The sequence below is a fragment of the Mytilus californianus genome, unplaced genomic scaffold (assembly GCF_021869535.1).
Source record: "Mytilus californianus isolate M0D057914Y unplaced genomic scaffold, xbMytCali1.0.p SCAF_1, whole genome shotgun sequence".
Lineage (NCBI taxonomy): Eukaryota > Metazoa > Mollusca > Bivalvia > Mytilida > Mytilidae > Mytilus > Mytilus californianus.
The window spans coordinates 76,485,981-76,501,647 of NW_026262581.1; the positions used below are offsets into that span (position 1 = coordinate 76,485,981).

The 15,667-nt window shown below is 31.8% G+C and overlaps 1 protein-coding gene across 1 annotated transcript; it reads right to left on the reverse strand.

Annotated features, from left to right (window-relative positions):
• Positions 1–59: 59 nt before the first annotated feature.
• LOC127707547 (sodium- and chloride-dependent GABA transporter 1-like) lies at positions 60–15,088 on the reverse strand. The gene is made up of 13 exons (XM_052212144.1): positions 14,591–15,088; positions 11,312–11,443; positions 8,918–9,200; positions 8,225–8,357; positions 7,124–7,258; positions 6,739–6,842; positions 5,867–5,991; positions 4,834–4,946; positions 3,910–4,041; positions 2,011–2,113; positions 1,337–1,437; positions 884–1,051; positions 60–297 (listed from the first exon to the last, which is right to left on the reverse strand). Exons 1-13 carry the CDS (start codon positions 14,763–14,765, stop codon positions 190–192), a joined length of 1,812 nt encoding a protein of 603 aa, XP_052068104.1. The 5' UTR covers positions 14,766–15,088; the 3' UTR covers positions 60–189.
• Between the last annotated feature and the right edge of the window lie 579 nt (positions 15,089–15,667).

Genomic DNA, 15,667 nt, shown 5'->3' on the forward strand with positions numbered 1-15,667 from the left:
GAAATGAGTATATGTTCTTTATCAAGTACAATTAATATCATATTGTATTAAAACAGAAAACAGCTCAAACATTTTAATACGGTAAAGTTATTGAGTTATAAAAGATTTGTACAAATGTCATTAATAGCTACATAAACTAGGCATAACATATAAGTGGAATTGAAAAATATTTGATAGATTTTTGTCTTGTTAAAGAATATGATTCTGTTCTATTATAGTTGTAACAGCAGTGTAAGATGGAGGTGGTCCTAGTTCACCAGGTAGCTCTATATCAGGTCTAAACAATTTCTTTGCACGCTGGAAAAACAAAAAGCAAAAATTATATAATCATAATTACTTTGAAAGAGAAACTCTGCTTCAACTGTCATGTGAGAATAATTAGTGTGCATTTGAAATGTGAAGTGAATATTAAAAATAATATTCATTACAAAGGAAAATTTTACTTTATATTGGATAAACCATTGTTGAATATCTTTTCCACGGAAGATGTTGGATATGGTCCAATTGTAGTAACCACGATAACGTCCTTCTTTCCTCGATTGTGGCATCACTAAATGAGACTTATCACAGAAGTTGTACATACATGAGCAACACGACGGGTACCACATGTAGAATGGGAACTGCTTCCCCTTCAGGAGCAAATGAGATCACCGCTGGATTTGGTTGGGTTCATGTTGCTCAGTCTTGAGTTTTCTATGTTGTGTTTTGTAGACTGTTGCTTGTCTTTGTCTGTTTTTGTTTTATTTTTTTGCAATGGAGCTTCCATTTTTACTTCAACTTATGAGTTAATATTTCATTTGTATCTGCCACCTCTCTTGAATTACTGTGAAACTATTTCTTCAACACTGCTTTTAGCTATGTGTCCAAAGATTAGTGCACTTACCTGTCTAAATGTTCCTGGAGTAGTAACAAACTTAAACACCATATATATTGGAATTATAGAGACAGATGACAGAGCCATAAAGCCTCCTATAACATGAGCCCATGACGGATAGGAATACTCTAGATATTTTACAGGTTCAAATTTCACCAACGAAAAGATTAAAATTCCCTGAAAAAACAGACATCTATTAATTTATAAGAGAAAAAAAATATCCTGATATTGAATTTGATAACTTATATGCATTAATTTATTACTCTTACGTACTGACATTAAGTGTTTACTTTAGTGCTTTAATTTTGTACAGTGTTAAGTCTAGAAGACACAATGTTTGGTTTCCCACAAGTATTTGAAGGATTTCTATACATATTTTAAGAAGACACAGAAAACTTCACTTGCGAATCCATCCTGATAAATTTTCTATAGCAAAATAATAAAATATATTTTCTAACTCACCAAACTGAGAGCAGGTGTTGATACAACCCATGAAAACTTGAAAAATACACTTGGATAGTAACCAAACATACTCTTTAGGTTTTCATAAAACCTGTCCACCCCTAAAATATGAAAAATGATATTCTCATGATTTAGTGTGATCAAACAATATACAAATGATCAAGCAACCTTCTTTGATAAATATTCTTAAATCAGTCGTTAATATCAAAATGTTTTTTGAAAAGATTTGTAGTTGCATTTGTTTATTCAACATATGTTCAGCATGATGTCAAAAGTCATTCCTATTTTTTGAAAATGTATATAGAAAACTGAGTTGAATGAAAAATATTTCATGAAAATAGGTTAAGAAATTGTCAGAAGTAGATATTTTTGAATTATTAATTTGTATAGAATGATTGGGAAAATATTAGTATTTTCTCTTCCATATGAGTTGAAAAAGTCATTTTTTTAAATTTTGATATAAATCACTTAAAGTAAGATGTTAACGCTTTTTAAAAGAGTCGACTATATTTTATCAATGTTTGTGTGATTGATTTGTGTTACTTCGATTTTGTCTTATCATTCTAATTTCCATATTTCAAGATTTACCTATATACAATGACTTTCATTCTCTAATGTTCCATGAGTAATGTATATCCAAATAAACGTTGGTCATTAAATAATTCGATACTCACCGTAGCCCCATCCTACAGCAATACATTCAAAGAATATCAATGTTAGTAGACATAATCCACTAGCTGAATAGTAGTCAAACAGTTGAAATACATACATCCCGCCCTTCAATAAAGACGAATAATGATTGTAAAAAACTCATTAAAGATACCAAAGGGTCTGGATAGGGTTTACATTATAGATACTGATAATAATGGAGCAATACTACAGAAAAATGCGTCAAAATGTAAAGAATAGAGAAAAAGAATTAGAAAAGAATGGGATGTTAGAATAAAAAGAATAGTAAATAATGGGATGTTAGAATATAAAGAATAGAGAAATGGGCAAAAATTATAAAAAATAGAGAAAAATGACCTAAATGAGCAAAAAATACAGAGATGGAGGTCTCCATCAAGACCCTCATACTAGGCTTATAATTTTGCACGCAAGACGCACGTTTCGTCTACAAAAGATGCATCAGTGACGCTCGAATAAAAAAAGTTAAAAGGCTAAATAAAGTACGAAGTTAGAAGAGTATTCAGGGCCAAAAATTCCGAAAGGTTTTGCCAAATTTAGCTACGGTAATTTATTCCTGTAGTAGAAAATCCTTAGTATTTCAAAGAATTCAAAGTTTTGCGAAGTTTGTGTATGAATATGACGATATCTATGATAATTCATGTCAACTCACAAGTACTGAATACTGGGCTTGTGATATCCTCCACCAACAGTCGCATTGACCCAGTGGTTGTAAAAAACCTCATCAAAGATAATATATTCTACTGATATTACCATAATAGATCATAATAGATGCAAAGAAAAAGAACTTGATAACTTATTTAGACACAAAGAATGTATTATGATGTATTTCATAACGGGGACAAATAACGCATAAAAATCATAATTTCAGAATACAATCTGGTACAAACAAAATGTACAATATACTATTATGTAACTACCCCAAGTATTTTTTTATATATTCATATGCTATCTCATTTCATTAATGAATATAATTTATATCGTCACGTAACCATTGACGTTATATATATGACTTTATATCCATCAATATAATAGTTGTGAAAACGGTTTGAAATATGTAGTATTATTAATGAACACCATACAAAAAAATAAGAGGAAAGGTATCACCTGGTTAATTGAAACTGTATTTTCTTACAGTTGAATTGACCAAGCGGTCTTAATTAAGCGATTGTCGTCCTGTAAACCTTGTTGCCGATAATATCTAAATAGTTTTATTTCAACACCCCCACCCCTTGGAGGGAAAGATATATCTTAGTACAAATGGCACACTTCGTACTCTGCGGTCCAAGGCAATTGTCACCATGTAGGTATAGTTGCCATTGATATCTAAACAGTTTGATCTCAAATCAAAATTCCTCAGAAGGAACTGTATATCTTTGTAAGTGCGAAATATAGTTCGAACACTGTGTCTTAGGATTGTTACCATTGAGTTAATTGTTACCGTTGACTTTAAAAGTTTGGATGTAGTCAAAACCCCCTACTAAGAGAACGACTTAACTTTGAACTGCAAATTAGTTGACTGATACGATGTTTCTGTGTCTGAAATGACCAGCGACATGTTTTTTTTTGTTGCGGTCTTGGATGTTTAGAACCCAGTATAGTCGTCTGCCCTGTAGATTTACTATTTTTTTACTGAGGGTGCATTCACATGGTTGGTAATGCATACATAACAGAAAACGTTTACCCTATCGACACACATAGTCGCACTCCTTTTGAATCTCATGATTCTCTTAATTGGTTTTTCATCTTTGTTTGTGTCTTAAGACTTTAGAAGCTTCTAAATGAATATATGAGATTTCAACATCGGTAAACTATACTGTTGATTGTAATTTATAACTTAAAATATGTATATGTTAAAACCCTTTATTACAAACATATAATCTCACCTCTGATATCATTGAGAGTCCAACGAGGTAAGAAATAAAACATACAGCTCCTATAAATAATTCTCGTCGCTTGCGAAAATGATGTGGAAATTCGTCAATAATAGCTGTAAAAAATCCTTCCATTGTACAAAACTACAAAAAATGGAACAAAGTTCTTTCAAAGTAAGATCATAAACTTAATGATACTGCCTCATTTTAAGTTACGACAAAATTGAAATTAGGTTTTCAAGAGGTTTGATACATATGTTTGATTATTGTTTCTATTTACATCATATCTCTCAGTTTGTCTAATATAAATGATAGTAGGCGAGAAGGAACCGGTAGTGTTGAATACATTGTTCCCCAAATGTAGTATGTTTGTCTGATTCTTTACTTAATTACAAAAGAAACCACACATATATGTGATAACCATAAGAAGTTTTTGGTCTGTTTTTGCTTTTTGTGTGTTAAAGATTCCAGGCTGATAATGTTTTACGCTCTATACGCGCGTTTTTGAGTACATAAGACTCATTAGTGGTCCTGGAATCAACAGTTGAAATGATAAATAATTACGAATTTAAAGAGCTATCTATGCCTGAGAACAGAAAGATCTAAATTGATCGAATAATTCAAAATTTTGTGAATAGAAAATGAGAGATCATTCATATTATATATCAACACAGAAATGCTGACTACTATAGGCTGTTAAAATCCGCTTGGACGAAAGCGAAAATCAATAGAACAAAAATAATTGCTTGAATGAATGGAGTGTGAAAATTGGTTTCAATAGGCGTTATTGTACTGATGTATACAAATTCAAATAATTCATGTTTACTTATTGAATTGAATAAAAGTTGTAAGTAAGAATAACATTTTGAAAGTATAAAAATAAAGTAACAAAATGAAACAGATGATAAAATTAATTGTTTTTTCAAACGTAAATACCTGACTATCCATTCCCAGCATTATTATCATCAGAAAAAATAGAAAAGACCATAGTGGTGATAACGGAAGCTGGATAACAGCACTCGGATAAGCTAGAAATGCTAGACCAGGACCTAAAACCAAGTCATATAAACATACGTATACAGTTTAAGTATCCAGACTTTTGACCAGAATATACTTGCTTGATTCATTTATGGACATATCCAATAATTCAGTAGAAGTTTTGAAACCCAAGGAAATATTTTTTTGAGGAATGTCTTGAAAAAAGGTTTTGAATTTTCATAATAAAGTATTTATTGATATGGATACTGTATGTAAATTGAAACGAAGATGGCCACGTAGCCATTTAACTTCCATTTCTAAAACTGAACAATAATGTGCTTCTACCACACATAACTATCTGTTCTTGGAATATTTATACAAAAAGTAGCAAAGTCAGAGAATGTTTTATCGTCTATGTTTTTTTTTCTACTGCTATTCTATAATTATACAACTTATGTGAGGCAAAAGCCAGCTCTCATTAACCACAGATAATAATATGATTGCACTGGAATGGCTTAGATATTGTATAAAGTTAATACATGTAAATACTATCATAAACATTATCTGAAAAGAAAGTTCATTGTTCTGTCAAATAAATGCAGTAATGTGGAAAAAACTGGCATTTCTTCAAAACTTTAGGATATATTTTTTTCTAGTAACATTTAATCTTATATCTCAAACAAACACTTATTGGAAAGTAACTGTTTATGACATAAGATTAACATCTGAAACAATTGTAAACTTAATCAACGAGGCTTTGTTTCTTACAATATACACTTTGTTTACTTATTAACATCGTAGGAATTAATCAAATATACAAATGATCTAAACATAATATATTTATATATTAGTTTTTTACAAGAAAATCACTAGGAAATATCTAATCGAATGAAACGGTAAGAAATATTTACATATTATGATGTATTACAATATATTTTGATGCAGTAAACAAGTAAAACCTAACATTGTTCACAGATTAATTAAGGTATACCTGACGCAGCTACTTCGGACACTGGTTTATTTTGTTCATGTGCCATAAACCCAACAACAGAGAAAATTACAAATCCAGAAAACATACTGGTAAAACTGTTCAACATTGATATCAAACAAGCATCTCTGTGATAAATAGAAATAGATACATCATATACAAACTATATGATATTATTCAAATAAGCTGCAGTAAAAGTAGGTTATCGATGTTCCAAAATCTTCAACCCATTTTTAATATACTCAACGAAGATTGTTTTAGATGAGGTTTCCATGAACTCATATGGGTGTTGTCAGGCTAGCATCTCCTGTAATGCATGAATCAACCGCCTAGCGAATTCAGACTTGGTCTAAGTGTCATGAAATAATCGGAATATCAGACGATATTTTTTCTATCAATCTAAGACCACGAAAACATGTCTCTCGTAAGTTGAGACACACAAAAATCGTGCAACGTTAAAATTTTATTATGTCGATTTCAGTCGTTCTTACCCAAAACTTTGTTGGCGGATTTTTCCGTTAGGAGCGTACCCGTGTTAAATAAATTCATATAATATGAATAAGCAAGCGCATAACGTATTAATTGAGATATGTAAACGCAATATCTAATAGGACAAAGGGTATGTTTCTATTGTGAAATGGGAAATTGACAATATGAAAACTGAAATTAACACGTTTGTTAGAGATCATTGTTTCAAGAAAAAGATATAGATATGATTGATTGATTGATTGTTGTTTGCTTTACCTCTAATTGCAAATGTTTCATGCATGTTCAGTGAATATGAAGTGAACCTACTGGTATCCTTAATGTAAAGTTCACTAGAATGTCTGAGGTGCTCGAATTCACTGAAGAGTGTATTATTGATGCATACGTACTTGTAGACATTATTATTGTACTTATTGTAGCTACCAAGGGCTATCAGGGAACCTAGACCAAGTCCATAAGAGAAGAATATCTGTGTTGCAGCATCTATCCATACCTGCAATATATATAACTCTTAAGCAATTACTCAATTCTTTGTATAGGATTTCAAAAGCCACGACAATGATTTGTGTTGTTCAAAATTGTTCAGTATAGGAATGACTTAGACCAAGTTAATTAAAAGTATATCCAGTGGTTTCAGATAAAAAACAAAGGATATACAGACGACGTTTGACACTCCAAACAGATCATACTGGTTCTCTGATGCGTATACCATTGAACAATGTCTCTTATATACAGGTATCAATTTTTCATTATTTGAATTGACTGATGTTTTACCTTGGAATCTTTTAGTTTGTTGATATCAGGTAATACATAAAACTTGATGCCTTCACTTGCCCCTGGTAATGTGACCCCTCTTATCAGTAGTACTATCAGTAGTATGTATGGAAATGTTGCCGTGAAATATACTACCTAATAACAAAAAATAAATACATTAAATATTAATCAAATATGTAAATGTATTGAATAGTCATGTGGGGGAAATAAATGACTGTCTTCATTTTTAACTGACTTTGCATTAATAATCTATCTAACTCTTGCTTTAATTAGTTCAATTAGAGGTTGACAAAATTTTCAAATTGTCATTCGTCTAAGACCGCATGCTTTCGTAAGAGGTCTTGTTTTGATGATTTTATCTGTTGGATTTTGTTTATTTCGTGTAGATTGCCATACATCTTTCTTTATTTATATAAAACAATGATTTTGCTGAACCGTTTCTTTATCATTTATATAAAGAATTGTCCATTCAACATTTTTAATCAAGATCAAGAACTATGTGTTTACTCTTTCCAGTATTTTTTTTTTCTCTATTGGTTTGTGTGCGTGTGCTAAAACCTTGTATCTTGTATATAAAAGGTTTTAGGTTGGGTTTTCGTTGCTCGTCTTTAGTTTTCTATGTTCTGTTTTGTATACTGTTGCTTGCCTTTTGGTCGTTTTTCGGCGCTGCCATGGCGTTGTCAGTTTGTCTTCGACTTATCAGTTTGAATATCTCTTTGCTACCTTCCGCCTCTCTTTTTAGAGCTCTATATATATATGAAGACCTTATCAAAACATTTAAACTGCTTTACGGTATTTTATGTGTTGTTGAGCTACTGCATCATTAACTTATACCCGTATCTACTTTTATTCATATAACGACTACACTAGCTAAATACAATCTAAGCACATGTATGTGTTGCTAGTACTTTATACCGCTGAGCGTAGTCCTTACATAAACCAGAAATAAAACAGTATATATTATGTTTGATTTCAATTTATAATTTTATGCTAAGTTATGTAAACAATCTATGTATTTTTTTGTATATTTTTCATATCTTGATATCGCCTGTAGATAAGCATGTCTTTGTACACACATAATACCAGCCCACCTGTTATTACCTTTCCTGTCCATTTTACTCCTTTCCATATACAGAAATAGCACAAAACCCAAATTAGTAGCAAGCATAAAGCAAGTTGCCATCTGATATCACCAGGCTCATCCACACCTGAACTAATCTGTAGTACGTGGCGTCTATAATTAACAAAACAAAATAACCTTAGATATCTAACATTGCAATCGGGTATGTTAATCAGCTTATTTCAATATGAAATTTCAATATGAAAATTGCTCAGAAATGATGTTAGTGATATTGTCTGAATTGGTGTCATTCTTACTAGTAAATGCACAAATATGACCATCATTGTTTATTTGTTCGATCAGTTAGTATATTAACTGTTTCCGATATTCCCTTTTTAGGGATTTGGGTCTTTTGCTTTTATACTATCGTTATTTTAGCATGTGATGAAACGTATTCTGTTGAATTGTTTTATAGATCTGAAATATGCGCCATTATTTTTCGTGCTAGCCTATGTACTTAAGTTGCATCGTTAGCCGCACAATATATCTAAAGTTACAAGACAATAAAACCGTTTTCAATTATCAATAAAAGTATTATAATTTTGAATGAATTGACGTATTTTACTATATGTCGGCAATTTAGTGGTTCAAACAACTGATCGTTTTGTACCTCTTTTAGTTAACATTTGAATTGAATAGATCTCTTAATGTGTTAACTATCAGTGGTTACTTACTCCCAGAATTCTCTCACAGGTGATGTCGAATTTATCCCATTTGTTGAACATTCGGACATATTTGAAGACATATTCACCCCTACTGTCCAAGATGTTCCGTTCGTACAGTTAGCAAGTTTCTGGTACTTTGCTATACAATTTGCAGTGTTCCACTCATTATCGCATGTAGACCAAGGTAGGATGGAAGTAAAAGACCTGAAGAGGTAGTATACTGCCCAGGCCAAAATGACAATATAATAACAATTCAACCAGGCGGCCATCACTGCTGAAGCATAACCAACCCCTACAAGCAACCAATGCATAAATTTAGGATTAACTAACCGTTAAATTTTTTAAAATGTTATTATCGATTATTTTTCTACTTGCATGTTTCACAATACGATGTCGACACCTGGCCTCACTCCGTCGGGAGTTTTACGTTTGTCTTCACAACCATCCCGCCCTCCTTTCATTCTATATGACAATTATAACGAAAGCATTTTGTCCGCCGTCTACATTTTCATACTGCTCAAGTCACTAGATTTTAACTTAAATTGTACGACAAGGTAATGTTAGAGTGCATTGATGCTAAAATTAAAACAAAACAGCAACAAAAAACAAAAATACAACTTATAAAAAACCTTGTTCTATCCAATCAGAAATCACACAAGGCAATTTCGGAGAAAACATTATCTAACAACAGTTATAGCACTATATTGTGTGTATCAATATATTTACTATTTTATATAGAAGACTTCTAGAAGATAACTTCTACATAAGGAGATGTGGTAAACACATTCATTAGAGATACCCGGCTTATAATTTGGACGCTAGACACGAGTTTTGTCTTCAAAAAACTCTTTAGTGAAGCTCCAATCAAAAAAGTTAAAAGGCCAAATAGAATACGACGATGAAGAGCATATTTAGGGCCCAAAATCAACTATCCACCAATATAAAAGACCAAAATTTTCGAGATGTTTTACCAAATACAGCTAAGGTAATCTATTCCTAGGGGTAGAAAATCTCTAGTATTTCGATCGAACAATTCAAAGTTTTGTAAACACTTAATATTTTATTGTTAATGAAAATTCACGTCAAAAGAGAAGATCTACTGGGCTATTGATACCATCGGGGAGGAAAAGATCTTGTATCACCATAAGAAGATAAGTGCTGAAACATGACTATAATTCTATAGATAGATGCTGTGTTACAAAAATGCTTTCAGATCTAATGCTGTAACCATAACAGGAACGCAGTAAACAACATCGTTTTGTGATGTTCTACAAAGCAGCGATCGCACTAATAATGACAACCTAGCACAGAGGAAAACTATTGGGAGCACACGAAATTATTAGCTCTAAAATAATGGACGACAAGAAACAAGGAACCTAAGATCATTCAGAGTGAAAAACTGTCCCAAAAAAAAAGACTCGATCACTCTTTTTCCCAAAACTTAACATAGATTAAAATAATCTGGATGAGAAATAAAGGAATGCAAACACAGTAAACAGCATTTCACTATGTTCACCAGAATAATATAAATCACTTTAGTCTGCATATGTGACTATGGGGTACCTATGATGTCTAAAATAAGTTTAGATGGATGCAACGATAGACTTATGAAGAATACTATTTGGCATAAAGTTATGCTAGAGGTTTTAGAGTTATGCTGTTGTTTTTGTTAATTCCTTTATACGTGTTAAGCAAGGACGGGTGTCGTTAAAATTGGCTAAAATGTTTTTGTCTTAAAGACTGAAAACATGTCCTTCCATAAGCCTGTGTAAATCTCTAACGGTTCGCATTCGCAATGCGGAGTTTGTTATTGTTTATTCATTAGATAATATTCTTAAATTTTCATATAATTAAATTTAATAAATTTTGACATAGAACTGTATCAAAACTTATATGAGTCATTCTTTTCAAGCGACATTGTAGTTTTTGGTTATATGACTGCCTACTCTGAATATTTGATGTGATTGTGCCTACAAATTCTATTTGATTCTTGACTAAAAATGTATGACATAATAATTATATTTTCGGACTTTAATTGTTCATTATCAACCGTAGATTTCATTTGTTACCTTCAATCTCTAAATTCAAAATTTTTCCTCGCCAGTTAGGAAAGATATCTCAAATTACGGTTCTACTGCAACTTATGACAAAAAATTAGAAAAATAGGTATTCTGATTCCAGGTTGACGCTCGCAAAAAGGAGTACGTTTGTTATCTGTATATGCATTGTGTGCAGTTATATCTTTTTCTAAACGATGTGGTAAATTAAAATTGAAATGAAAATTGATATAAAATTTTAAAACAATTACTAATATAAAATTTGATACTAATATTTTAGCTTTCTTACAATTTTTGTTTGGCATCAATAGTAGATCATAAAACATATATACCCAGTTCAAATTACCTTTGAAAATTGGGGTTATTTTCCAAACGCTTAGTCCGCCAATACTTAACCATTGTCCCAATGCCAGCTCCATAAAATACATTGGCAGCCCTGCAAAAAGTGCTGTGAGAAAGTATGGTATCAGAAATGCCCCTGAAAGTTAATAAAATTGAATCAATTCTTGCAACATTTAAGTCGTGCGGATGTAAAACTGATGAAAAATAAGTATCCTTTGAATCGACACATTAAGAAATTTTGATTTGATTATTTCTTTTTGAGGATGTCCCGAATTCTGCCAAGACCAAGAACATAATAAATAAAAGTGCCGTACATTTGACATTAGACTATATTTTTCTGTAAACAGTTCAATAGAAAGATATACAAACGAAATATATTCCGTCTGAACTCAATCTTACAAAATCCAGCTTGTATAGTCAACGATGTCTTTTTTTATAACGAGATTTTAGAATTTTACATGGTCTTCTTTCTACCAAAATTGATGATACAAAGGGAAAACTTTTTCTTTTGTTAATGTTATTTATCTTGATGGTTATGAAGCGCTGGCTACTTTTAGTTGTTTTGTGTGTTTCCTGGTTCTTAATTGATACTATTACACTTACTATTTACAACTTTGAAAATATATTACACAAAACAACCACTTTTAGTTTTCTTACTTTGGACAGGCACACATGGAGGGGTACTTTAAACTAATCTTTTTAGATGTCAGGAGAATAACAAAAGGTACATAAATTAAAACCAGTAAAAAAAAAAAAACAACTCTATATTAACGGTATAACAGAAACCAAGTACAAACAAATCAATGATAAACAACACAAAATCGAGAATACTGAAAGAAGACTAAAGAAGTTGAACTGCCGATAGAAAATAAGGCCGCCGTTAACTCGAATGGCATATCAAAAACATATTTGAGCATACCCATACCGTATAGTAAGCAATATGAGGCCCGTTATTACAGAGTGTGAAAAAAAAATCAAAAAAGGAAACCAACGACAAACACTGGTTGCAGCCTCTTGACCTGCGACAAATCAAACAGAATGTGGGTTGATTAAACATTGAATAAATTTTCAAATAATGTGAGTACTGATTCATATTTCATTCTGGGAAAAAAGAGTGTATTTATAAGGTGAAATTTGACTTATAACTAGATTGTAGTAATTTTGAATAATCTAAGATCGGTACTTTATGTATGTGTTTGTTTGTTTTGTTAGTTTTATTTGAACTTAGTACATATCTGATGAGTGAAACCCTTTCAAACAAATTTTCACAGTTTGTTCTTATGTTTTCATGTAATACATTGCCCCGGGTAAGGGTAGGATTGATCGCTCACAAACATGTTTATCCTCGCCATATTTGTAATGTGTCTGTGTAGTTGATCTAGGTTGCTGTCTGTCATAATTGTTTTGATTACTTTTGGAAGATATCAGGCCATCTGTTTTTCACTTTTGAAAAGTTTCTCCTGTCACACTGTGCCCTATTATAGCTTACTAAACGATATGGGTTTTAATCATTGTTAACGATGACATATATTTGAACACATTCTCGTCTTTTATTGTCGGCTTAAACAGTGTCTCAATGGAAATGAAACCTTCATCCTTATTTTTATAAGCGTATATCTTTAATAATGCATTTGATCATAATCATAAAAAAAAAGCAAAATAATTATTCTGTTTGAAACTGCTCGATTCTGAAAGATAAGACATTAAGATTAATGTTTTGTCACGTGTTAGTCAGCCTACGTTTCACCTAAGTATTTAGGTCGCCGCTTTCTCACGATCACTAGTGTTGTTTAGAATATAAAGGTTCATATTGCAAAAGTAAATTCAAGGTTATAGTACTGTGGTATGCAAAAAGTTCCCAGTAGTTGTACTGCCCGCTAATATTTTGTCTATATAACAATTATTACAAGTGTTTAATAAATATCAATTTGAGCTGCGACATTTATATTCTAATAATAAGTATAGAACAATACAATGTAAACAAAAGTTTCCCTATTCCGCTTTCTCATAAGCATGTGTACGAGAAAAATTGAAAGGCAATTTGTCACACTTTGTTTAACCGTTTAATTGTTTTATTAATTTGTAGAATTTGAATACTGAATGGGTAATAAGACTGTACATGTTGCAACTGAATGAATACGTCTTACTTTGTTTCATAAAATAATTAACCAACGTAGAGACAATGATTTTTTTAACAAAGCGGTAAATCAAAATTGATAGATATCGGCATCCTATTTGAACCAAATCAGATCTTCTTGACTTCGTCTTTCTCCTTTATTCTGATAAGTCCAACCCCAAGAACAATGAAAAGATGATAGTATCATCTTTTAACTTGGCACTCCACAACGTAGATGATGTACATGTCGTCTCATTAAATAATTCAAGGTTTGGTTACTATCCTGGTTGTATATTTACCGTTGCCCTTGCGTTTCCTATCATAATTTCTATGATAGAGGGGTGCTAACGATTATCTTTCAACCAAGGGTTCTAAATTGTAATCATCATCACTTGGGAGTCTCATGGGCGTTATCATGATTATGGTAACAGTTATGAAATATGGGTTCCACTGATGACTACAGATAATTATGTCCCTCTGTCATGTAGACACTATAGACACAATTCCGTCCTCTTTTTCTCTTTGGTGGATAACGATTTATCGCCGGATTTTTACGCCTTCCAAAGCACATGAGTTAACCAAATTTTCTTCTCTTAAGATTTATGTTGCTTTTTCTGTAGTTTTTCTGTGTTGTCTTGGTGGATTTAAAAAAAAATCAATAACAATTCTGTTACAATCGAAAAGTTCTTGTAGCCACTGTCATTCAAAAACTTAGCCTTTGCCATTTTTATGTACCATTGATTTATAAATTTCATTATGTATGAGATTTAAACAGGAGACACCTACCAATATACCATGATACGAAGTCTTACCAACGTCTATGGAATATAAACATCAATTACACGATTTGAGTCGCACAACGGATGTCGAAATTAGAGAGATCAAGGGTCGAATTGTCATCCTCTCTCGAAGATGGGTGAGAGGGTTGAAATATTTGACTTAACCTTGGTTCCCAATCACACAAATCGAGAAAAAATTGTGGAAGGTCAATAAGAAGATTGGAAGTATATATATAATGAAATCTTAAATCTACAAATCGTATTTATTGTAATTTAATTGTTAAGATTTCTCTTTGCTTATTTACATGTTTTGTTGCCCTCCAACGGAAAGTATATTCTGCTGCAGTGTTTACATACTATGAGTAAGAAAGATGTTAAATATACGAACCACCTCCATTTTTATAGCATAGATATGGAAACCTCCAAACATTTCCTAATCCAATACAAAATCCAATACATGATAAAGCAAATTCTGCTTTGTTTGACCATTGCACCCGCACATCCTTCATTACGTCTTCGTTCGTGTCAGACGTTGTTTCAAATTTGTATTTTTCAGTCTCCATTTCAGTATCAATGTAAAACTAACCGATGTGTATTGATGCACTTTAATATAAGATATTGTTAAGAGGTAAGATACTGGAGGTTGTTAACCGTTTGAAAATAATTATATCCTACATTTTCTTGACATTTTCCCTTTGTATATTATTGTATGAAAGTCAAGTATTAAAAGATGATATTATTATGAACGACACTGTGTATCCTGCAGTTAATAGCACCTTCTTCTTGAAAAAATATTTCTATACAAAAAGAATTCCTAATGAATATAAGACAGCTGAGATCACGGGCTCAAATTAGTACATATTTATATCTAATCAACTGAATTCTTATGGAAGAAGAGTTGTTCCTATTACTTATAATGTAAAACGGTGGAAGATTAAGATTCAACCTTGACCTGTTGACAACATATACCGACCGAATTATATAATGAATTCATGATACTTACTATACACATACGCAGTGGAAGATGGGACGAGGGGATAATTGCACTGCTACCTCCCAACTCTACTTATAACCAGTTTAGGTCTATTTATTCTAAACATTTGGAAGAATTCAAAAGTTTTCTTGTGCCCCTGACACAAAAACTGATCCAACAAAGTTATGAGGAAGGAAAACAATTGAAATCGACACTGCATACGCTTTACGGTCACCATTACGAATTGGTTGACCGATACGATGTGCCTGTATCTCATCTTACTAAAGACATGTTTTTTGCGGTCTTAGATCAATACATGTTGTAGTCTGATCTGTACGGACAAGGTAGAATAAGAGATTTATAAGAACCTATGTGAGCGTCTAGTTTAATACTTATTTCAAATATGTGAGATGTATCATAGTTTTCTGGATTAGTTATAATTTTTTTTTATTTATTAGATTGTTTTTTAAGGAGCACAAGTAAATTGGTAAT

Bases quoted from the DNA above. Each gene is read 5' to 3' on its own strand.
- LOC127707547 (XM_052212144.1), bottom strand. From the start codon at position 14,765: ATGGAGACTGAAAAATACAAATTTGAAACAACGTCTGACACGAACGAA. The intron at 6,843-7,123 runs GTAAAACATCAG...TATATATTGCAG, and splicing joins ACAAACTAAAAGATTCCAAG to GTATGGATAGATGCTGCAAC. The intron at 1,052-1,336 runs GTGAGTTAGAAA...CTGTTTTTTCAG, and splicing joins CAACACCTGCTCTCAGTTTG to GGAATTTTAATCTTTTCGTT.